The 25,053-nt window shown below is 39.0% G+C and overlaps 1 protein-coding gene across 1 annotated transcript; it reads right to left on the bottom strand.

Moving 5' to 3' along the window:
- Nucleotides 1–964: 964 nt before the first annotated feature.
- LOC119798779 (sushi, von Willebrand factor type A, EGF and pentraxin domain-containing protein 1-like) lies at nucleotides 965–22,052 on the bottom strand. Its single transcript, XM_038308390.1, has 6 exons — nucleotides 21,893–22,052; nucleotides 21,319–21,507; nucleotides 6,753–6,941; nucleotides 5,370–5,555; nucleotides 1,434–1,610; nucleotides 965–987 (listed from the first exon to the last, which is right to left on the bottom strand). The coding sequence occupies exons 1-6, from the start codon at nucleotides 21,954–21,956 to the stop codon at nucleotides 965–967; spliced, it is 828 nt and encodes a 275-aa protein (XP_038164318.1). The 5' UTR covers nucleotides 21,957–22,052.
- Nucleotides 22,053–25,053: the final 3,001 nt, after the last annotated feature.

Genomic DNA, 25,053 nt, shown 5'->3' with positions numbered 1-25,053 from the left:
TCATGCGATCTACCCTTCTCACACTGTACAACTAAAACCACTTCGGACTCAGGTCCGCAGTGAGATGGAGCTGCTCTGTAGCTCTCTATCCTGAAGCCAAACAAATAGAAGGGGGATATTAAGCTCAATATAGTAAACCGCACTGCCTTTGCAATTTGTGCAGTTTTGTGCTGAGGGTCCTAGAAAGAAAGGGCGACGACGTATTTGGAAAAAGGACTATTTCGTAGTCTTCTCTGCTCATCATTGTTGTTGCTGATCTGGGTTTCCTGTCTCAGCAGACAATAAGAGAACCCACTCCAAGGAGTTTCTGCTGTCCTCTTTTGGTTGTTTTTAAATAAACCTGTTTTGAAACTTTTAGTTTGTCTGCTGAATGCAAGCTTCAGTGCGCTATACACTTAGGCTACTTTTACATGGCAGGCCTTGATGCTCAATTCCATTTTTTTTTGTGAAATCTTTTTTTTCCATTCACATTTCCAAATATATGCGACTTGAATGTGACCTACTGCGTGAACTGCATTCATACAGCTTAAGGGTCCCTCATGCGCAGTAGAGGACGCAATGACGTCACAGGCCACTGTGCTTCTTGTTTACGGAAGTAAACATGGATGTAGTGCTGGAGCGCATTTAGCAAACTTACCAAACAAAAAAACCTCAATCTTTTCAAGATGGTTAAACATAAATACTGCTCTCCGCATCATCGTCTGCCATGGTGTTTGTTTTTCTTGCCGCTTTTGTGTCGCAAGAAGCAGAATAGTGACCTATGTCGGCTATTAATGACGTTCAGGTCGGGTGAATGTGACCTGGCTGTTCAGACAGAGGTCGCACCTGAAAAGATCAAATTCGTGTCGGATTCAGGACCACATAGCCAATTGGCCTGGGTCAGATTGGAAAAAATCGTATCGGATGTGTTTTTCAGATAGCCATGAAAAAATCAGATCCAGGTTTCAAAAAAATCGGATTGGGGTCACTTCAGGCTGCAGTGTGAACCTAAGAGAATGTAAGCAGGAATGGAAAAGTAGCTTTAGATGGGGCTTGATCACACTTTTTTCAAATATACACATAGTATACATACCGTTTTGTAAGATTTTTCTGACATTATGTGACTATTGTCATTTGTATTTTATTTTTGAAATGCTTGTAATTTCAAACCACTAATAATATTTTTAAATGTATTTAATGAACTTGTACAATAAAGAGTCATGAAGCAAAGTTTACATTTCAACTTTGTTATTGAAACAATGTAAAGAGTTACCCAAATTAAATGATAATAATCTGATTGATATCATTCAGTTACTGATATATTATAATGACACATTTTATTGTTCTTAATTTCAACTTGAAAAAACATGAGCAGCAATAAATCCATGGTAAAGAACAGCTCTTAGATCATATATTAAAAATAATACAATATGCATATTAAAATATTGACTTACTAAAGCATTGCATATCTCCTTTCCATTCACCATTCTCACAGGTTTTATATGAGCCACCCTCTAAATTATAGTTATCCCGGCAAAAGTATTCAACCTGTTCACCATGGTCATAATGTAATCGTATGCCTCTGGTTTCTCCATTTGGTAGAGATGGTGGTGCTGAACAACCTAAAGCCCCTAGATGAAAGTAGAAAATAAGGAAACATTCACATTAAACTTATTTGTAATCTGTCTCTCTACAAACACACTTACGGACAAAATAGTTTTTACCCTCATTTCATGGAACAAAAAGCCAAAATGATCACAGAAATTACTTGAATCTAAATACAAACTCTACAAAAGAACTAATGAAATTCATGCATTGCTTTGTTTTAACCATCCTTCAACAGAAATATTTTTCAACAGAAATATTTTAGAAAATAAACTAAAACACAAAAAAGGCCTACAGCATACATGGTTGAGTTTATCGGCCAAGCTTGTGGTGCAAACAAGGGTTTTAGTTTCTGCCTCCATCAAATACAGCATACTTTTCACTTATTTTTAAATAAGGTCTGAACAGCTACCTATATTATAAAATGCATTCAGTTTTTGTTAAGTAAAACATTTTTTTAATATGTGTTATTTACAAATCAAAAAGGTTCATATGGGATTCACAGGGTGGCTGGTTTTCCCATTGTCATCTCTCTCTGTGCTTAGCAGGTAAACCTACCATTTTATTCCACCATATACTTCTGTGTAGCTGCCATAAATAGACCTACTATTCTTTAATAAACATAACTTTTTAAATAAATAATACTGAACTCTGCCATTTTGGAAGTGGTATGTCAACTGTTTCTTTTTTACCCCTAGATTTCTGCTTTTTCTGTTCATCACTGCCCGTCTGTGGTTTTTGCAAGTACTGCAACTACATCTGCTCACAAACATCTTCAACATCTTACTGCAACAGGCCATCATCCCTCAGTGATTCGGATCAGCCATAATAATCCCGTTGCCAAAGGAACCAGCCATCACAATGCTTAACAACCTTCAACCCAGCGCACTCACATCCACCATCATGAACTGCTTCAAAAGTGTGTTTAAGGAAAACATCTCCTCCATACTGCCCCGATCATTTGACTTTTTCCAGTTTGCATTTCAGCACCGCTGCTCCACAGACGATGTCCTCTCCACTGCTCTCCATCTGAGCCTGGACCACCTGGAGAAGAAGGACTCTTCTGTAGAGTTGCTGTTCCTATACCTCTGCTCAGCATTTCATGCCATCATCGCCCAGAACCTGGTATGCAAAATGGAGCCCCTGGGCATCCACACATCCCTGTGTAACTGGCTACATGACTTTCTGACCAACAGATCACAGTCTGTCCGAGTGGATGGCAGCCCCTTCAGTGTCTTCTCGCTGAACATCAGCTCCCCTAGGGGCTGCATCCTAAGCCCCCTGCTAGTCACACTGATGACACGACTGCCGCTCCAGGTACAACAGCAACCACAAACTGAAGTACATTGTTGACACTACAGTTGTAGGCCTCATTCAGGATGATAATGAGGTGGCCGACAGGGAGGAGTTGTGACATCTGGTGGACTGGTGTCAGGCGACAAAAGATGATCTCTTTTTACGATAAGACAAAAGAAATCATATTTGACTTTAGGAGACTCAGACTCTCCCACGCACCCTTCTCACTAACAACACAGCCGTGGGAGTCGAGTAGCACCAAGTTCCTGAGGGTGCACATCACTGACGACTTCAGCTGGTCACTCTACACCACCTCCCTGGTGAAGAGGGCACATCACCACACCTGCACTTCTTGCAACAGTTCAGAAGCCCCCCCCCCCATCCTCTTCGCCTCCTACAGAGGGATCACTGAGAGCCTGCTGACCAGCTATATCTCCACCTAAAAGTCTCTGCAGAGAGTGGTAAGGACAGCAGAGAAGATAATTGGGACCTGCTCCCCTTCTTCCGAGACTTTGCAGACAGCCGTTTCCTTTCGAAAGCTCACTGCATCCTCGCTGACCCCACACCCCCAGCATGGACTGTTCCCCCGCCTTGCATCTTGTAGGATGTTCTTGCAGCATCTGATGCAGAACATCCAGCCTCATAAACAGCTACTTCACACTGTCCCCATGCCACCACCACATGAACAAATATCCCAGCATCCAACTCTTGTTTTTTGTTTAGTGGTTGACAAGTGCAATAGTATTGTGCAATTTTTATAAGGTGCAATATTATGTATGCAGTGAAATATCAGATGTTTTATTTCATTTCTACTTCTTAATCCATCCTGCTACCACACTTGTCTTTGTTATTACCTGTATTGTTTATTTTTCAGATTCCAACTCCATATTACCTATTGCACTAAAATCATTTTTTCTCAGCAATCTTATATTTGTAGATAGATTTATGTAGTTTTTCAATTATCCACAGTATTTATGATGTAACCTAACTACAGACCTTGCTTTACCCGGTAGCCAAATAATGACATTCTGCTGTCAATGTCACTTTGTGGCTTTGTACAATGACAATAAAGGAAGTCTAAGTCTTAAATATTTCAGCCATCTACAGCACATGATGTTCACCTAGGAGTCAGTTTAATTATTTGAATGAGATATGCGTCAACAGAAAAGTGTCTAAAACATGCAAGTCAGTGGTACTTGAGGACCAAGATTAAGACACCCTACTGTTGCCTTCATGAGATTTTGCTCTTTCGACACCTTGGTGATGACACACCTTTTCAGAAGTCATCAGTTAGGACTGAAACAGATTATTTTCATTTTCAGTAAAAGGGACAGGATGGCTTTCTGATCAATAATAGATTACAGTTGGTGTTTTGACTTGTGCCTTCTCCAAATCCTTCTGCATTTGTTCAGTTCTCTTACCAGATATCATAACTTAATTTCTGAACTTATTTGTTTTGGGTTCTTTCTATAGCCACATTAACACTACCCTTGTGAAACCGTGCCGAGATCAGTCTGAACCGGATCGTGCCAGATACAACCGAACCGCACTCACTGCGCTGCTTAGCAGTGTAATTAACCCCATGTCTGTCATTGTTTTTTCTGCGTCTGTAAACCATGATTAGACTTTTATTTGTTTTATCCACTTCCCAAAAGCCGACTCTGTCAAGTAACTTTACCAAAGGCTGCCTTCTTATCAAATTCTAACCAAACTTCCTGAATGTTACGGGTGCCACCCTGTTGATTTGTTTGTTTCCCTCTACAGAGCTGTAGCACCATAATCGTCACAAAGAAGCGAGGAACCGTGCTAACATGATATGTGTAAATGGTCATGAGGAACAGAGCTCAGCACGGTTAACTGATCCAAGCTTGGTCCGAACTCAGAGGGTATTGTAAATGGGGCTAATGTATAGATGCTAGGGCTGGGCGATATAGAAAAAAAGATTATTGATAAAAAAAAAAATGCATATTGATCGATATCGATAATTACTGAAAAGATTTGAAACCATATTTTATGTGCAGCTCTGCCTGGACATTTTATGATATTGCTAAATGATTTAATTTTAATAAAGAACACAAACACAGACTTCCAATTAAATATTTATTTAACCAACTTTTTTAACCATAACAGAATTGTTTTAAAGAAAAATAACTTAAAAGACCTGAGTTATGTTATTAAATACTGACAAAGAATAAACTAAAGTAACCAGAAAAGTGACCAAAATAAATATACCGGTAACAAATAAATAAAAATGGACGCCACCGCCCCACAGGGTGCCACAGAGGGACACAGAGTGCAGGCTATTGAGATCGAACCGGTTACCTGCAACCTTTTCAGAGTGCACTTCTCTAACCACTAGGCCAACACCTCCCTTTTATCACTTTCATTAATGTCTCTACTTTGGTGTTTAACACCCTTCAGAATTTGCTGTTTCTTCAGTTCAAAACCAAAATTGTACAAAAAAGTGAATAAAAGAAGAAGTGATTTACTTTCACACTCAGGTGGTGAGTCGCTCCACTTTCCATTTCCCAAACAAGTAATTGTTTTACTCCCTCTCATGATGTGTACATTTTGTACACAACTGAATGACAACTGAAATCCTTTCTCTAGAGCATTGCCTGGCACAGATGAAGCGGTGCGTACAGTTTCTGAATGATTTGGTATTCTGCATTTCTCTGTAAAACAAGAGATGGTTTACAACATTAGCAACAGAGGTTATATCTTAAAATAAAACTGGTGTCACAATATTCCCAACACCCCCATTATAACAGTAAAAAAAGTTTTAAACCAATTATTACTCATTTGTTACCTTCAACTTTTAATTTTGAATAAATAATCAAAATAACATTGTACTTTTTCTTTAGTGAACGCTGTGTCACCATAAACCACTAAATTGCGCAACATTTTATTATGAAAATTAATTTGCTGAAAGGAAACAGCAAATTTTAAAGTGCTTTATGCTTTGATTAAGTGATCTTGTGGTATTTATTATATTACCGGTATTATATTTGGAAACACTTTTTTCCACTCCACACAAGTTATGTGATCATCATCTGGAATGCTCTGTCATGTGTAAGGACAAAGAAGATAACTGAAAGAAGTATGATGGAACGACATAATTTGAATCATGAGGAGACGTAGGTGTATTTTTGTAGTTTGCTTCATCAAACATGAGGAATGCCAGTGTCGTGGTTTATATATGGATATATCATGTGTTAACATTTGCCACTGCCATGTTGTTTTTAATTTATCATATGAACATCCATCCATCCATCCATCCATCCATCCATCCATCCATCCATCCATCCATCCATCCATCCATCCATCCATCCATCCATCCATCCATCCATCCATCCATCCATCCATCCATCCATCCATCCATCCATCCATCCATCCATCGGCCAGTGTAGTCTATGGAGGGGAACTCTTCTCCTCTTGATAGACCACTATCTGTAGGTCTCCAATCTGTCGCAGGGTAGTGAACAAATATATCCATGTGCAATTGTAATTATATTTCTAATTTAATGGAAACACAGCAATTGCATTTTCAAAATAAACAGAATATTGCCATATTCTTGCACACTTTCGTAATAGAAACCCAATGAATGAAAGCTTGTTCACATATGTGAGAATGATGAGACAGAATGTGAACTAATGCTTGCGGACTAATGAATAAAGTTGTCGTCAGTCAGTAATATAAATCTTCCTACATGTAAACATTCTTCAGAGGAGCACTGTGGATAATTTTTGCAGATAGGAAAAGATCAACAGAATTTTATTAACAATTTTTAAAATAACTGGTTTTAAAGATGCCGTATGAACAGATTGGTTTCAGTGTTTACAAGGCTGCCCAAAAGAGGAAGTGAACATACCTGAGCAGGTTGGCAGTGGGGCATCCCAATCTCCAGTTTCTAAACACAGAATTTCAACAGAGCCCTCTATGTCATATTCTTCTCTGCAGTAAAATCGTACTTTATTTCCAGAATCCACCAGATTATTTTTGTGTGCAAATCCAGAAATTCCAAGACCAGGACCCAATTGTGGAAGTCTACAAGGAATGCCTAAAAAAACAAAATAGACATAAACAAGTTAGAAAACACAAAAACGTTTTCAACTAACTCTGTCTAAATTTTAGACAGAGTTAGTTACCACTCATTAATATGTAGTAATAAGCACAGTACTTGGCACTAATAAGAACCAACACATTTCCTGTGAGTTATTATACATCATTTAACGTGTTAGAAACTATATTTATTTAGGCCAAAGTCTAAATAAATATTTTTTCTTACCTGGACATTCTTTAGTTTTTGTCCACTCGCCGTTCCTGCATGTTGCATCTCCTCCTGCTTTTACACCCGGAGAAGTGCACACGTACTCAATCACTTCTCCTTCAATATATCTCTGTTTTTCCATAGCTTCTTCAACCGCTAGTCTTGAATTACTAAGCTTTTCACAATAAGCTGAAAGGAATCCACACAGTGTTACAACCCTGTTGAAATGTGATGTTAAAATGGCATTTTGTTTTCATTTCTATCAGTTCAGTATTTTATGGAAGCATTTTCAGAAATGCTTTTTCATTTTAAGAATGTTGCTGCATTGTTTGCCTTATACATGAAATTAGTAATCAATCATCCTGTTTGCATTTTCATTTTCTTCTTTAAAACTGCTCATCCTTTTACTTAATTAAAATGAAAAAGGAAATGCACCCCAGCAAATACATACCAAAATTCTATTTGAAATGTAAAATTAAAAAATCAAAAAGCATTTCCAGAAGGGCTTTTTCATTTTAAGAATATGGGTGGATTACTTGATTCATAAATCAAATTAGTAATCAATCATCCTATTTGCATTTGCATTTTCTTCATTAAGACTGCACATTTTATGCCATAATCAAAGAGAAAACACAGCGGACATTGCTTTTTCGTTTTCGTGGTCTGCCAGCAAAGTACTGTCCATAACTTGAAAACGAAAAAGCATTCTGAGTGGCGGGCACAGCAGAGTGACGTCAGCAGCTGCTCGGGAAACTGGTTGAATTGTCGGCTCTGACTATCGGGACATACTGAACGACCTCAATGACTAAAACAGTGGCAGAACTACTGAGGGAGGCCGCTGCTGCTTTAGAGCAAGTGCCTGCTTCTAACAGACCTGTGGCAACACCGACTGCTCCTGAGTTTCCCGCCGGCACGCTTACAATGTAATGCAATGTAGACATGCACAGTGCCCCCTAACGAACAAGATGGGTAGCCCGGTCAACAAGGACCGGAGGAAGAGCAGCTGCTGACGTCATTCTGCTGTGCGCCGCTCAGAATGCTTTTTTGTTTTCGAGTTATGGACAGTACTTTGCTGACAGACCATGAAAAAGAAAAAGCAATGTTCGGTGTTTTTTCTCTTTGATTATGGCATAAAATGTGCAGTCTCAAATGCAAATAGGATGATTGATTACTAATTTCATTTATGAGTCAAATAATGCAGCCACATTCTTAAAATGAAAAAACATTTCTGGAAATGCTTTTACATTTTCAAATTTTACATCTCAAATTGAATTTTGGTATGTATTTGCTGGTTAACATTTAAAAAAATAAAATTTAAATGTCTTTTTCTTTTTATTTAAGTAAAAGGATGAGCAGTGTTAAAGAAGAAAGTAAAAATGCAAACAGGATGATTGATTACTAATTTCATTTATGAGTCAAACAATGCATCCACATTCTTAGAATGAAAAAGCATTTCTGAAAATGCTCTTTCATTTGAAATATGTTGTTGTGCCATATGCCATGATCATACTTTTTGGACTTTGGGAACCAGTGTCCATATTTCATCCTGATAGGATGACCAGAGAAGAAAACGCAGCTTTGGTGAATAACAGCTGGGTGACTTCTGCAGCCCCCCCCCTTTTTTTTTCAGGAAAAGCAGCCTCATGCAAGTCACATGGAAACCAGCAGAGGTGTGAAAACCTACCCCCTCTCTGGGAGACAGAACAAAACCACAGAGCACACAGGATTCTTTCTCTTTTGCCTCCTTCTGCTCTTGGGCCACGTCCACACGAAGACGAACCCTGGCCTAAACGCACAAATTTTTCACCAAACCAGCCTCTCATCCACACGAAGCCGGCGTTTCGGGGGTCTGTAAACGATCTTTTTTTTATTCAGCCTTCAGAGTGGGAAGATTTCGAAATGCCGTTTTCGCGTTTCCATCTTTACGCCCTAACCGCATATTTTTTTTTACACGCATGCGTCATAGCGTCGCCTCTAAACACGCATGCGCGACCAGTATCACAACAACAATGGCGCCGTTGCTAATGCTACTCACCCTGCTGTCGGGCTTACAACAGAATCTTCTTCTTCTGGAATATCTCCAGGAAGAACAGAGCAATATCGACGACATAGTTCAGCACCTGAATTTGACTTAACCACGAAAATGGACCCGCAGGGCAACCATGTATAAATATTAGTGCACATGCCCAACATTTCGTCGCTTATTTTTGCTTTGGCACCACAGCGCCACTTACAGGCCTGGCATACATTTTGCAGCGTTTTCATGCATTCGTGTGGACGCTCACATTTATTTTACGTCTCCGTCTTTACGGCAAACGTTTTGGAAAATATCAGCGTTTCGTGTTCGTTTTGACTTCGTGTGGACGGGGCCTTGGTCTCTTCTGCTCTTGCGCTCAAAGCTGGGGCCCACTGTGGCCCACAGTGGAGATGCGGGCCTCAGGGAACCAGATCCCCAGAACCATCAAGGATAAGTCAGAACCTTTCAGAACCGCACTGCTGCAAACATACCTTTTGCAACACATTTCTCTTGAGTTTCAGAACTTATAGAGCCAAACTGGATGAGAACCATTCCCTGGGTGTGAGCCTGAGGGGACCCCTGCTGTGAGACTGAGACAAAGGAACCCCTGTCTGCAGAGCTGCTAAACTGGATGAAACTCAAGCTTTTCAAAGGGACATGAAAAAAGGTTTGCAGGTCTGTCATGATTAGGGACAGAACAAGCAATATGTCATTTGATGATGCTAATCATATTGTGTGTTTACTGCTGAGTAAAGACAACACTAAGTGATGCTAAAGAATGGACTGCATACTATGCTACAGGAATATGTGTTGAGCTGTTGCTAAAGCTTAGACAAGCTTTATTCACTAAGGATTTAAACACTGATGTAACATTAGTGTTCATATGTTCCTCAGGTGCTCATTACATTTCCATTACCAATCCTGATGTCTATTCGCTGCTAGCTATTTCAAGGAGGGTAAAGAATCATTTAACTAAACATTTTTGGTTCTTGATTAAGCAAATCATTCAATAAAACATAATTTGGCCAAATAATGTTTTATTTACCTCTTGGATTTGCATTGTGAGTTGGTCTAAAAACGTTCCAATTTCTTTAAAATTAGTGAAAAGCTAATTTGATCATATCCCAAATTCTTCCAGAAAAACTGGTTTCAAACACAGAATACATCTTTGTTGGGATCCAGAGGCTTGCCCTCCAGAGGGCGCCGAGGATCCCTTCCTGTTTGTATGTTTTTCTGTTGGGATCTGGGGTGCTGTCTACTTTCCTCCACCAGACGGCGTACTGGATCTCCTGAACCTGGAGCTGCCTTCACCAGCTGATTCTCATCTGCTCATCAGGGGACCAGTACTTAAGTGGGCTGTGGACAACACCCCGACGCCAGAGTGTTTTTGTAAATCACGGTACAGCAACCCTGAGCCAACCAGCCTGTCTGATCCTCTGACTCCACTGAAACCAGATCCAGCACCTGATCAGTTTTGTCTTCTTTGCTTCTAGGAAGAAACCTGACTGAACCCTGGGACTCTGGAGGAGTCCCTCTTGCTGATATCTGCCTGCCGTATCTCAGGAGCTCTGGATGAGCTCATCATCAAAGACCTGTCTTCCTGCTCTTGGTAGCCAACCAGGAGCTCTGCAGTCTGGATCTGCCCGCCTGTTCTCTGGAAGAGAACTTAGAGCAACCCCCGGATCAAATCTCAGCTAGTCAGAAGCCTAGCCCTGCTGCTGCCTAGCCCTCTGCTAATCCCTCTGCCTCTGAACTCTTCTGGTTTCCTCTCCCAGCCTGAACCACAGTTCAGAGTATTCTGTTTGATCAGCCCGGACTCATCCTATATCAGTACAATAACCTGGATTGTGTTTTCTCACAAATAAACTGTTGAACTTTTTCTCAGTCTCCGTGGTGTTCTGCGTTTGGGTTTAGCTTCCATAACCCAACATGACAATCTTAAATTGTAATATATTTTTCAACCGTTTTACCCTTCCTCTTCGTACAAAGTAGTTAGTTTAGTTTAGTTGAGTTTTACTAGTCTTAGTTCAGAGTGTTAAACTAAAATATGTTTGACTTGGAGCTGAATGATTTTTGTCAATAAAGTCTTATATTTTGAACAGAAGTTGTGGTGAATTTATTCCATGTATGTGCAAAATTAACTGTTTGACCATGATCAGTGCTCGAATCACTCTTTCATCTATTGTTCTAACACACAGTTAGTAGGATGTGTGTCATAAACAGTATATAACAGCTGAAATAATATCCGATTAAATAAGATATTTTACCACCCCTACAGGGGAGGGCATTAAACATCTTAAAGTATCATCAACAAAAATTCCCAGCGGGCTGGGAATAGAACAGAACATAAAATCACAACATTTATATGACGTCCCTGATTGCTGGGCCCCCATTGAATCACAACAATGTTAACGATTTGCTTCCATAGTATTTGACTGTGTTGTTATACTTCTGTAAAGGTAAAACAGAATGACGAGGAAAAGGCTGAATAAAAACACCCTCCACTTTGGGCTGAGCAGCAAGAGGAGCAGTGAAGAGAGAGAGATAGAGGGAGAGCAGGTACTAAAAAAGGAAGCAACCGTGGCTGTATATGTATGTTTTAAAATTAGAGTGTTTATTTAATGATACTTGACATATTATGTAAGATTATAATGAAATATGTTCAAAAGCTGAAGGACATTAAGTATCATTAACGTACTAGTGTAATAGGGCTTGGGTGTGTATTTTTAATACTGAAGTCAAAATGAAGCAACTAATTTCAATTTTTATTTCACTGTCTTTTATTATACATGTTTAACCACTAGATGCACACTTCAAAAGAGAGATGACATCAAAATCAAGTTTCCAAGTTTATGCAAGAAATTTCTGGCAGGGAAAGAGGAACAGAGAAATGCATTGTGTAGCCAACTCAAAAGTCAAAATGATGTTGCTTTTGCTCCTACACACAGACCGCACGCTAATAAGGCAGCAGAAGCAGCAAAAAAAAAAAAAGAAAAGAAAAAAGTGCTACAGCATGAGTGATCATTTCTATATGATTACTCCATTATCCCATCACAACCTGTGGAATAAAGCGTCTCTACATGCGCCAGAATATCACAGAGACTGCATGTCCTAAAATTAAGAGTTTTATTAGGGAAGATGGTCAGTAGAGACACTTATATAAAAGATAAAATATTTCCGTAACACTATTTTATAAAGATATGTGTCTTATTAACTGTCCCCTATGAAATGATTTAGCTTTATCTAGTTTTAAATAATACCATTGCTAATATGGTCCCATTACACATTTTAATATCCTTTTTCTCAACTGAAAGAATCACAACAGCAATTATTTCACCATAAAATAAACCCTTTGCATCACATATCAGAAACAGTACAATATGCAAACTCAAAATGTAAAACTTACCTAAGCATCTCATCATCCCTTCCCACATGCCATTTCTACAGGTTTTAAATGGATCACCCTCCATAGTATATCGAGGAAAACAGCTGTATTCAACTCTTTCACCCTCTTGGTAATTTAATTTAGTAGATGAACGGGTGTCTGCATTGGCAATCTGTGGGGGATGTGAACAACCTGAAGACCCTAAGAGAATGTAAACAAGAAGGGTAAAAGTAGCTTTACACCAGGGTCACCAATGCGTTTATTTTTTTTTATTCTGTTGCTCTTTTTTTAATCATTTATATATCATTTCATTATATTAACCCTTTCATCATATTATGGAGAATTCAAAATTACAATATTCAAAAGAAAATTAGATATGAGAAGTTAACAATAAAACACTCATCCCTCTTGTTCATAGGTCGGTATTGGTAGCCCTTCCTATGACTCAGTAGCCACAAAGTGCCCCCCGGCTTTAAAAAGGTTGGTGACCCCTGCTTAAGATGGTGCTTGCTATTTCCCAGAAAAGCCCCAAGCTTCTTTGGGTGGGTGACTTATCTCTGCTGAGGTCCACATCCTTTTTTGGTTGTATGCAGTCCTGGCTTGGAAAGGCTTCCAAGACAACTTGATTGTTTGAGGCAAATTTGTGGAGCCTTAAGTTAGACTCAGCAAGTGAAGCTTGAGTCCTATGTAGCAGCCCGATAGACTCTCTATCAGTTGAGAAAGAACAGAGGCCGTTTTCAACGTAAAAGTTGCGTTCGACGAAGTTGACTGTGTCTGCTCCATATTTCTCTGTGCCATCTCTGATGGCTCTTCTGAGCCTATAGAACACCACTGCAGGAGATGAGCTGTTTCCAAAGACATGAACCCTCATTCTGTAGTCAATTACCTCTTTGGCTACATTGTTGTCTTTGAACCATAAGAATCGCAGGTAGTTTCTGTGCTTTTCTGCCACAAGGAAGCAATAGAACATTTGTTGAATATCCGCCATCACAGCGAACTTGTCCTTTCGGAACTGCATGAGCACTCCTAAAAGGGAGTTGTTCATATCTGGTCCAGTTAAGAGCACATTATTCAAGGAGATCCCAGACTGTTGGGCACTTAAAATAAACACTACCCTGATTGGAATAGGTTTCTGTGGGTGCTACACTGCAAAGCTTGGTAAATACCAGCACTCTTCTGCTTTTAGCTCTGGTGCCACCTCAGCATGGTTGTTTTTCAGCAGTTTGTCCATGTATTCCACGTATTGCTGTTGCATTTCTGGCTTTCTTCTGAATTGGCGTTGGAGGGATTTGAACCTTTTGAATGCTTACTTGCGGTTATTGGAAAGCTGTTGCCTTGGTTGTCTGGGGCGCATTAGCGGGGCCATTTAGTTGTTCCCGTACTTTGTGTGCTCTGATTGCATCTCTCCCTAGTCGCAGGAGGATCTCAGCTGTGGGGTCCAGCTCTGGGATGTGTTCTGCTACCTTTGACAGGTGAGTTGATGAAGAGCAGCACTTGGTGTGGGAATTTCGGACCTATTATCAGGTAAGTCATTACACTTAGTGAGTGGTGGTAAGGGAATTGTAACTTACCCATTGAGAGACTCCACAATACATTCTGATGCCCTTCTGCAAGAAGTTTCCACTAGCACAGAACATGTTTTCAGTTGGTAAGGATATGGCTTAGTGGGAATGTCAAACTTGTCGAGGAAACTGGACTTGGCCAACAACAGGTTACTTTGGTCGTCTAATATGATGTAAGCCTTAATGGCTTTGTCTGGGTGGTCATTCTGGTACTTTTGGTCCTGACAGATGTTGTAGTGACATATAAAAGGGCAAAGCTGGGGTCATTTCTTTTCTTGGCCTCATAACATATGAATTTCATGAAGTAATTGAACGTTGGGAACCGTCCTCTATTTTGTTCTTTATACTAAGAACCGACCGAGATCCTTCTTTCCTGGAGTCCATTAGGCAACTTGGATACTATATGCTCAATTCCAAACTCATACAGACTTGTATTCACTAGGTCACGCCGAGCTAAATATTGTGCCAGGTGTTCAGTTGCAGGAATACTTTGAGTATTGGTCTGCTGGGGATGGAAATATGGAGCCCCAATAATCTATTCACTGATCTAGGAATTAACCAGGGCCTTTCTGGGGAAAATAGATTTTGGCTGACTGACTGTTTGACTGCTGGTGGTGCATAGTCCAAGTCATAGTCTGTAAAATCCAAATTTTTTCTGCTGTCATATGAAAACACCTGCAACCAGTGATGGGAGAATGGCCTTGAAAGTAATGACCTTACTAATGCCGTTACCTTTTTTAGTTACAAGGTAATCTAACTAATTACTTTGACTGTAACTATAACGCAGTTACCGTTGCCGACACCCCGTTACTGCACATTACTCACGTCGCACAATTAACCTTTTTTTCATGATAGGACCCGTGCGCGCCTTGTCATGAGAGAGGGGAGGATGAGATTGGCTGTTAGGGGTGTTAACGTACAGCACACAGAGAGATGGAGAGTGAGGAGGACTCCAGCAGCAAAACAGGGTTTTCCAGATTTCCAGTGTTACGTCGAGCTGTGTTTCCCCATCAGATACGGTTTTCCCTGCGTCTCCTCACAGCGCAGGTGACACGATTCACCATGCAAGTGTCAGGAAATGCGCATGCTTGCTAAAGGCGCGTAACGGCCGCCCGGTGCTCGCACCACAGGGGAACTACGGAGAGCGTGAACGATCAAAGGGAGAAATCGGTATGGATGGATGGATGATAGATAGATACCCTGCCTTTTTAAGCTACAGTATTTTTTATTTTAAAGATTTGATTGGCTTTGTGGCAGGGATGGAGATCCATATTTTATAGTATAGTATACATCTAGATGGATGGATGGATGGATGGATGGATGGATGGATGGATGGATGTATGTATGTATGTATGTATGTATGTATGTATGTATGGATGGATGGATGGATGGATGGATGGATGGATGGATGGATGGATGGATGGATGGATGGATGTATGTATGTATGTATGTATGTATGTATGTATGTATGTATGTATGTATGGATGTATGGATGGATGGATGGATGGATGGATGGATGGATGGATGGATGTATGTATGTATGTATGTATGTATGTATGTATGTATGTATGTATGTATGTATGTATGTATGTATGTATGTATGTATGTATGTATGTATGTATGTATGTATGTATATTGCAGTATCTATAACAAGCCAAAGGATAGGATTAGGATTTCAGAATTACACATCCCCAGTTATTAATTTCATACACTCACCAGATCTGAACGCACTGTTAAAAAACTTCACACCCATGAGTACAGGTCATGCAGCCTGATGACATTTATACCGGATCAGATACCGTTCCCCCCATGTTAAGCAGGGGAAACGCTATCTGACGGGGTTTCTGAGATGGATGGATGGATGGATGGATAGATAGATAGATGCTCTGCCTTTTCAACCTACTGTATTTTTAATTTTCAACATTATTTGATGGGCTTTGTGGCAGGGATGGAGATGATACCCAGCCTAATGGTATTTACACCGCATCAGATACTGTTCCCCCATTATAAGCAGGGGCACGCTATCTTAAGGGGTTTCTAGGCCCATCAGATACCGTTCTCCCCATGTTAAGAAGAGGGGAACGCTATCTGACAGGGTTTAGAAGCCCATTAGATAGCGTTCCCCCCATGTTAAAGCTGAAGTATGTAAGTTTTTAAAAATCACTTTTTTGTCATATTGGCTAAAACTGTCCCTATGCCCAGACAGCAGTACATGTGATGTGTAACCTCTGAAAAAAACTGCTTCAATTGGTCCCGCATACTGCCTGTATTTCAATCTGGAAAGAATAATTCGGGATGAGAGTCAAAACAACCAATCACAGCCAGAGAAGCGTCTGATGGAGTGTCAATCACAGCTCACACACGCTGAATCCCGCGACGCCCCCCCCCCACCTCACCGCTTAACCTGCCGCTGCCGCCCGGCTGCCGCAGTCAGGAGGATTCGCGTGGAAGTCATGGAGGAGCGACAGCCACCAGCGAAAGAGAAACTGCCCTTAATGCCCCTGCCGACAACTGCTTACACGGCAAACTTCGGTATAACCAGCATCTTATATCTAGCTGCTTGGAGGTGAGTGTTATCGCTCTTACCTGTTCACACTCCATGCCGCGTACGCTGCTTGGACGCTTCTGGTCGCATGCGGTAGCTGCGCAGATGCTGTGAGAGGGGTGGAGCTTGGAGGTGGGGCATGAGTGAAGCAGAGAGGGTGGGGGAGTGGCGTGAAACCTGTTTTTCTTCAAATTTTCAGTCGAAGTCTGCTCTCTTCTCAATGTTACAGACTGCAGCTTTAAGCAGAGGAGAACGCTATCTGACGGAGTTTAAAGGCCCGTCAGATAGCGTTCCCCCCGATGTCATTTACGTTGAGTTGCAATAAATGCAAAACTCTCTGCAGGTATTTGTCTTTGTCGTCCACTCTTTCAGGTGGCTTTTGAAACACACGGCGAGAAGGTGGGGGCTGGGTGGTAAGTGTTACGGGGGCAAGAAATGCAAAAGTAACGCAATAGTTACTTTTACTAGTAACTTGTTACTTTTATTGTGGAGTAACTCAGTTAGTAACTCAGTGACGTTTTGGGAGAAGTAACTAGTAACTATAACTAATTACTTTTTCGAAGTAACATGCCCAACACTGCCTGCTGCTGGTGGTATGAAACAAAGGGGTTGTTCGGGCTATAACTGAGAGTGGCAATTGGCTGCGTTAGTGGTGGACTAGCCTTCATGACTGTTTGTTGGACAAAGAGTCTTTTAATTTTTTCTATCCTAGCTTTGGCTTCTTGCTCAGCATATTCGGCATGCACTTTAGCAACTGCTGCCTTTGCTCGTGCGCGAAGTAAAGCATTGGTTGATGAAGCAGATAATTGACAGTTGCTTCCAATTTTGCTTGATTTATTAGATCTAGTTTCCATCCTGACTCGATGTTCAGTGCTAACTTCTCAGTCTTTCCACTGCGTTGTCCTCAGTGCAGTGTATTAGCTGAAGTTATCAAACAAGTTAAACTCTGATGCAATAACCAGGAGTCTGTTCTGTAGTTAATGTTTCACTGTTGTTTACTTGAAGAATCCAGCATTACATGGCAGAGTGGAAACTGTAACAAAATCAAAGTTAGACTATTTTTAATTTTAAGTTTAGCTTCACATAAAGTCTGATGAATTATCCTAGTAAATACATGAATAAAACCAATGTTTTTAAGCTATTTATTACATTTTCTATCTACTATAAACTTAACTTAAACTATCAATTATTTAACTTAACAATGACTTTTACTTATGACTTTGCTTCTAGCATCGTTCAAAGCAGAGTGCGAAATACGGTGTTCTGGCTCTTTAGGAAGCCATTGCTCATATTTGCGTATTGTTTCTAAGTTATATACTATAAGCTTTCTTATGTATAATATTTGATATAGTCCTATTTTGAAAGCACCAGAAGTTGAGCAGTTGGTGTCTTCCTGTTTAACGAGTAAACGCTGCATAGTTGAATTTGTTCTCACTGTGCTGCGTTTTTTGCCAGTACAGCATGTAATTTGATGTGAAGGGTGTATTTCGTTTAAGTACATATAGTACTATGTTTCATGTTGTGTTTGGAGGTTTATTACAAGAAACGTCTCCGAGAAGAGAAGTTTAAAAAGACGCTAGCATACGCGCTAACTAGCCGCTAGCATACGCGCTAACTAGCCGTTAGCGATGCCGCTAGCTAGCGGCTAATGTTAACATGTTGTTTGTGTCATGTGTTTCTGTACATATTCAGGGAATACGTTGAGTTTATTATTTAGGAGAATTGTGTCTATTTGGAATTGTGCCTGTTTACACAAAGACTTATGCACATTATTTGTTTGTTGCAGTTTGACTATTCATTCATCCATCCATACCAGCCAATAAATCCAAAGAAAAGGCTTACGGTGTGGTTATTGGAAATGATGGTTATCTACCTGCTAAGCTAAGAGTGAGGGCAGGACATAAATTATTTTTTTGTCGCTAATGGTCACTAAAATGTTTTTAAGCTCAACATGTCCAGTATTAAAATTCAAATCCTTTATTCACAAATATGCTCTGTTTTTTGCGAAGTGGAGCCAGCCAATCCTGTTCGCATATGCAAATTAGCCATGTGCTTTTCCGCAGTTAATAACACGGGCAACCAGACGTGGAACAGATTGTGTGAAGACAGCAGGTCTTCACTCCTGTTTGTTGGACCTCAACGGACCTCCTCTGCACAAATTCGACCCATTTTCATTCGTCAGAAACTGGATTAAAGCAGGACATGTGCGTGCGAAAGAGAGAGACAGACAGACAGACAGACAGTCTTTGTGCATGTGTTTGTTTTCATAGACTGACTGTTCAGGCTCTTGCCCACTCTACCAGATTCACAGAAAGCTTCATCCACCAAGCTGTCAGGAAGCTGAGCCCCCCTCAAAAAAAAAAAAATCACTCCGGACAAACTGTCTCCTGCACTACTATTAATACTATATTTATTTACTGTTCTTTTGCACTGTTACTGTTACAAATGCTATATCTTACATAATTGGTAATAATAATAATTTTTCTGCTGCCATTACCATCTCCCTTTTTGTACTAGCATAAGTATTGCATATTTTTTATTATTGTACATTTTATATTTTATTGTGAAATTGAATGTTTAAATTTTAGTATTAGGAATTGATCTTATCTGTTGTGCCTGTGCACTTTATCGGTTTCACTGTTGGTGAATGAGAAACGAACGTCCTTTTGAGTCCTTCAATGTCTGGTGAATCTGAAGAATTGACATTAAAGCTGACTTTGAAATGTTATAGGCCTACCGCATATTGAGAAAATTTAGATCGGTATTGTGCAACAATCGGGAGATGGGGACCCCCCCCCCCAAATATTGACAGGTATTTCGCACACTGGTTCAAAGTCAGGAATTCTTTAAGTAGGAACAATTTTCAGCAGATAGGAACTGAATGTGGAGTAATAGATGACAATGAAGGAAGTGGTAAGGAAACTACAGGAAACAGTATCAAAATAGAAGGTCCTATTTTTTCTCAACGTGTCATCATAAAAGTCTGTATATAAATCGCCTTAATGGCGACACACACATAGTATACATATACTTTTGTGAAAACATTTCTGACATCATGTGACTATTGTCATTTTTTTTCTTTTCATTTTAAATACTTGTAATTTCAAACCATTAACAATATTTTATATGTAGTTAATGAACTTTTAGAAAAAAGAGTCATGTAACAAAGTTTACATTTCAACTTTGTTATTTAAAAAATTTAAAGAGTTTCCCAAATTAAATAATAATAATCTGATTGATATAATCCCATTACTGATATATTATTATGAAACGTTTTATTGGTCTTGATTGCAACTGGAAAAGAACATGGTAAAGAACAGCACTAGATCATATAGTAAAAATAATACAATATGCAAATGAAAATATTGACTTACTAAGGCGTTGCATCTCTCCTTTTAATTCACCATTCTCACTGGTTTTTAATGAGTCAACCTCTAAATTAGAGTTATTCAGGCAAAAGTAGTCAATCTGTTCACCATGGTCATAATTTGATATTCCTCCTTCTGGTCCCTGAGCACACTGGAAAGCAATTAAACTCTTTAATTGGTTAGACTGCCTCACTGGGTTGAAAAAATGAACAATCAGGGAGCTGTTTACATCTGAGGAGCAACTGTGATTACGTACTTAAACTGGATATCAATGTGTTAAGGGACCAGAAGGATCACAGAAAAGGTAAATGGAGGGGGTAAAGCTAAAAGAAAATGCAATTTCAAAAAGGATTTGAAAATGTAAGCTGAAAAAGAAAATGGAAATTGAATAAGATGTTTTTATGTTTTTTAAATGAGTGATAAGGAAAGTTATTTATAATCAATTTATGAAATAGGATTTGAAAATATATTTCCAAATTCCAGTTTTTAATCATGGATTAGTAAATACAATTTAAAATTCCTCTTAAACATTTCAATTTAAAATTTGCGATTAGAAAATACTTTTCAAATTAGATTTCAAATTGATGGACCTGTTGAATTTGAAGTGACTATTTTCAGTGACTCTTTAGGTTCTCCATATAGATGATCTGGAATGAAACTGAAATTATTATCTCGGTTTATTTTCTTATCATTGGAAAAGTAGTTTTGGTTTAATTGTCTTTTGTATTTCACCTTGTATTTTCATGCACTGTTTAATGACAAATATTGTCCCCATTACAGATTTATCTTGTGTATATTTTTTTTCCATCACACATCTTTAAGACCATCAAACAAATCTAAAATTTCAAAAAGATAATCTTGATAAAATCAATAATAAAATGAGTTCCCTAATATTTAAAGGCAGAAAAAACGTTCCAACGTAACTTGACCTTTTAAACAGTATAAATGACTCTCCTTGAATGAAAATAATTAGTAATAAACAAAAATTTCAGATGGCTGAGATGAAATTAAATCAATTCAAGAGGAGTCTGTCGAAATTTCTACCAATGTAAAACACTCATCGGCTGTATCCATAAACCTTTGACTCAACAAGTAGGTAAATGATTAAGAAGCCAATGGATTGTTTTTATATATTGGGTCCAATTGGTTCAATAAATGAAAAATAACATTCTAAAGCTGCCTTTTTTTAAAAACTTATGTTATATTATGTAATATCAAAATGTGTCTGACCATCTTAAATGTTTCTGTAAAGAAAGGGAAAATCTACATGGGGAATTTAGTTAAACATACCAGAGCAGGTTGGAAAGGAGGGATTCCATTGTCCATTTTGTAAGCATTCAATTTCCATTGATCCATCCAGTTGATAATCAGCACCACAGAGAAAACGCAACTTGTGTCCCACGGTGATCGGTGCACCGGTTGAAGGTATTCCACTTATATACAGATGAGGATGCAGTACACCAATTTCACAAGTGTTTACTGAAAATAAAACAAGGAGTAAATAAAGCATTATAATATAGTATGCCAGGAATTCTGACTAAAGCAAAGAAAACATAATCCTCAGTATTATTGTTAATTGTTTCACAGACTGCCCCTTTGCCTTTTAGAACTGTTATTTCATAGACACTAACAATCCTTGTAAACAAAACAGTTTACTATATGGGTGACGTTATGTTCAATAAGTGAAACATATGATTTATCATAAAAAAGAAGAGAAAAATAACTCATAAGAATAAAAATAATATTGATAAAAAACAAATGTATATAAAATTTCCTTTTTTAATTGAGGTAACCAAAAAATTATATTTCTTGTTTGTATACTCTCCTAGCGACCTCAACTACCAGTAGAAGAAGTTTCACTTACCAGTCTGTGACCAGGAAACATTCAAGCAAACAAAAACCTGGAGAAAAAGGAATATAAACCACATTTTACTGCCTGTGTTGAACTGATGTCTTCTTTGGAAAATGTTACTTTGTTTGCCTCACTTTGGTTTCTGTTGGAGCATGAAATGAGTCAGAAATGGACAGCCCACAGTGACATCACCTTTCCTTATTCAGTGTACCTTTAATAAATACAAAAAGGCAAGCTATGGAAGCCCTGAAAGGCAAAAAGGAAAAAGAAATCTGTATAAGAAAAGTTCAAATTATCCCTTTTTTTTTTAGCGGCCCTTAAAAAGGCCTTAAAGCTTACTTTCAGTAAATGCTTATCATAACATGTCACAAGTAATTAGACATGGGTGTAAGAAATAACATGAAAACAATTTAGATATGAATGCTTTATGATTATTACACATATCTGTGAAGATTCTCAGTCATCCAGGTCATGGTGAAGCTTGAAAAGTTTAGTTTAGGCAACCTTATTTGAAGTTCTAATTGGTGGTGGGGGCACTGATTAATATACTGTAGGTGTAACAAAGAATTAGGTGAGGGAAAAAGAAAACAAAAAAAAAAAACAAATACAAAAGGTGGCTCTGATCCCTCCCACTGGATTGTCCATGGAGGTCACCTGTGGGGTGTTAATGGTCGTTGGAGTGTTTAATGGGTCATTAGCTCCATCATCAGAGTGGTTTCAGTCCCATGCCTCATTGAAGTGTAAGTCTGATGAGGGCAGGTGAGAGGTAAATCTTCTGAGCAATGTTCCTGAAAGGGCTTTGAAAGTAGATGACAGGTTATGTCTAAGACCACCTGCTCTGTTGAGAGATGGTTTTTCAAGGTTAACAAAGATGGCTTCCTTAACCCCTCTCCCAAACCATCTTTCTTCCTTGGCCAGAATATGAACATTGTTGTCCTCAAACAAGTCTCTTTTAGTCTTCAGGTGTAGGTGAACATCTGAGTCCTGTTCTGAGCAATTAGCCCTCCTGTGTTGAGCCATGCACCTGTGTAGAGGTTGCTTGGTCTTTCCAATGTACAGCTTTATGCACTTTTCACTACACTGAAAGGCAGTGGCGGCCGGCCCATAGGGGGCGCTGGGGCACCGCCCACCCTGATAAGAAGAGAGAAACTTAAAATATATTTTTACAAATTAACTCATAAATGTCAGTTTTACTCTCTAGAGTGTGTACCTATAAGCAAAACTAATTATATAAACTACATTTCCCTACCTACTGTCATTCATTTGTGGATTTTCACAGACAGACTCCTACCGTCTCTGTCTTGGGGCTTTGATTAGACTGCCCCACATGTGCATAGAATCTGCCAATCATGTACTATTGCTAGGTCAATTTCATAATTTAATGGCCAATCAGCGTCTCAGAATTTTATGGTCTTGGGGCGCTGAAAATACTGCCCTTTAACAGGCTTCTGCACCCAATGCGCAGGTGCAGACAATTAGAGGGACGATGGCGAACGTAACGAGCGAGGTGCAGCTTCCACCAAATTCGGTGAGACCCTTATTTATCTACCCGTTTGCCAGAAGAACATCCTTGTTGTAGGATATGAAAATTTCATGTCATGGTTATTGTGACTGTGACAAATCCACCTCGTCACTTAAAACAACCTCTCTAACTTTGCGTGACACACACACATTCCTGTTATACTCTGCTTGTGAGGACCAATACGCTTGCGCTGAGCCCTACAGTAGCGGTCCATTAACTTAAAACACACAAGCTGTTCCTGGTTACCTGCTGGCGTATTGGGGGTGCACACTTAATATTTCAGTGGGGTTAACCGTGTGTGTGGATGTGGGTGTGTGTGTGTGTACGTGTTTATGCTACGGGGACTTGTCATCTTCAGTCTGGCGGCGTCTTTGCTGGGTTCAAACCCGAGGCAATGCTCAGTAAGCTCTTGTATGATCTGGTTGAACTGTAAAGTGCCTTGAGATGACATGTGCTGTGAATTTGGCGGTATATAAATAAACTGAATTGAATTGAATTAAGCGGTTAAAACGCCAGAGTTGTTGGAATGCGGAAGTGACGTCACCAACACGTGACTCGGTAAATGTTTGTCAGATTTTTTTTTTCTTTTTTTTCTTTTATGTTTAAAAGTTTGGTGTAATTGAAAAAGTCAATGAATCTGTGTAAAGGAATTAAGTTGTAAAAATTATTTGTTTTTGTATATCAATTGTTTGTGGAGGTAATATATGGACAAAACTGATTTATGAGAAGAAATCAGAAATAAGAGAGCCTGAGGGTAGGGGCTTAAACTATTTAATGAGGGCTGTGGGAAGAAGAGCGGCCATTTTTGTTTCCTGTTTCTTTGTTACATTGCTGGTAACTGGAGGGAGGCTGAGGCCCAGAGTATCTTGTATATGTTTAGTTTCTTTTGCACCCTGTTTTGAGTTTTTGAGCACAATAAATCACCAACACCGGTAACCCGACTGAGCCTGGATTCTTGGAGGCCAAAGAACCCCGTCACAGTGACCAAAATCATCACTGTTACTGTTATTATATAGTAAATTAAATCATTACTGTTAAATTGTATTTATTGTCCAATTGTTCATTTGAATTCTTATTCTGGATTAGTTGGAGACATACACTAGGCTATATCAGCCCCACCAAAAATATTTTTCACCAGCCGCCACTGCTGAAAGGCGTAAACCACAATGTCGACCTTGTTTCTGGGCATCTTCTTCTTGGTTTATGAAAAAACAAAAAACAAAACGAGGCCTGAGTTTTGCTTGTTGTGCAAGGCAAGTGAGAAAAAAAAAGTTATTTTAAAGGCTAACTTTTGAGTCTTAGTTTTTCTAAAACTTTGCCTTGTCACAGAACTTCATTAACAGCAGCATTTGTAGAATTTGTAGTCAGAGACCTGGTTTCCACAAATCATCGTTCCAATTTTGAAACTATATTTTTGTAAAGTAAAATAAGGTCCAATGAGGTACCAAGACTTCAAAATCTAATTCAATAATTTTTCATACTTTGAGGTTAAAAAACTATGTTTCCCAACAACTTTTTATTTAGCTGTTATAACTGAAATATTTATAGATAGCCTTGTAAGTACATATAATAATCTGGAAGCATCAATATTCAAGTTTTCTTATGTTATTTGTTACACCAATGTCTAATTTATTGTGACATGTTATGATGA

This window comes from Cyprinodon tularosa, unplaced genomic scaffold (assembly GCF_016077235.1).
Source record: "Cyprinodon tularosa strain WSP-4 unplaced genomic scaffold, ASM1607723v1 ctg636, whole genome shotgun sequence".
NCBI classification, from domain to species: Eukaryota; Metazoa; Chordata; class Actinopteri; order Cyprinodontiformes; family Cyprinodontidae; genus Cyprinodon; species Cyprinodon tularosa.
This window is presented reverse-complemented; position numbering and strand designations above follow the sequence as displayed.

What these genes read in the sequence shown, in the direction of transcription:
- LOC119798779 (XM_038308390.1), bottom strand. Translation starts at nt 21,956, where the DNA reads ATGTGGTTTATATTCCTTTTTCTCCAGGTTTTTGTTTGCTTGAATGTT. An exon ending in CTCACCACCTGAGTGTGAAA is followed by an intron (nt 1,611 to 5,369) that starts GTAAATCACTTC and finishes ACTTTCATCTAG; the next exon opens with GGGCTTTAGGTTGTTCAGCA. An exon ending in AGGAGATATGCAATGCTTTA is followed by an intron (nt 988 to 1,433) that starts GTAAGTCAATAT and finishes ACATTCTCTTAG; the next exon opens with GTTCACACTGCAGCCTGAAG.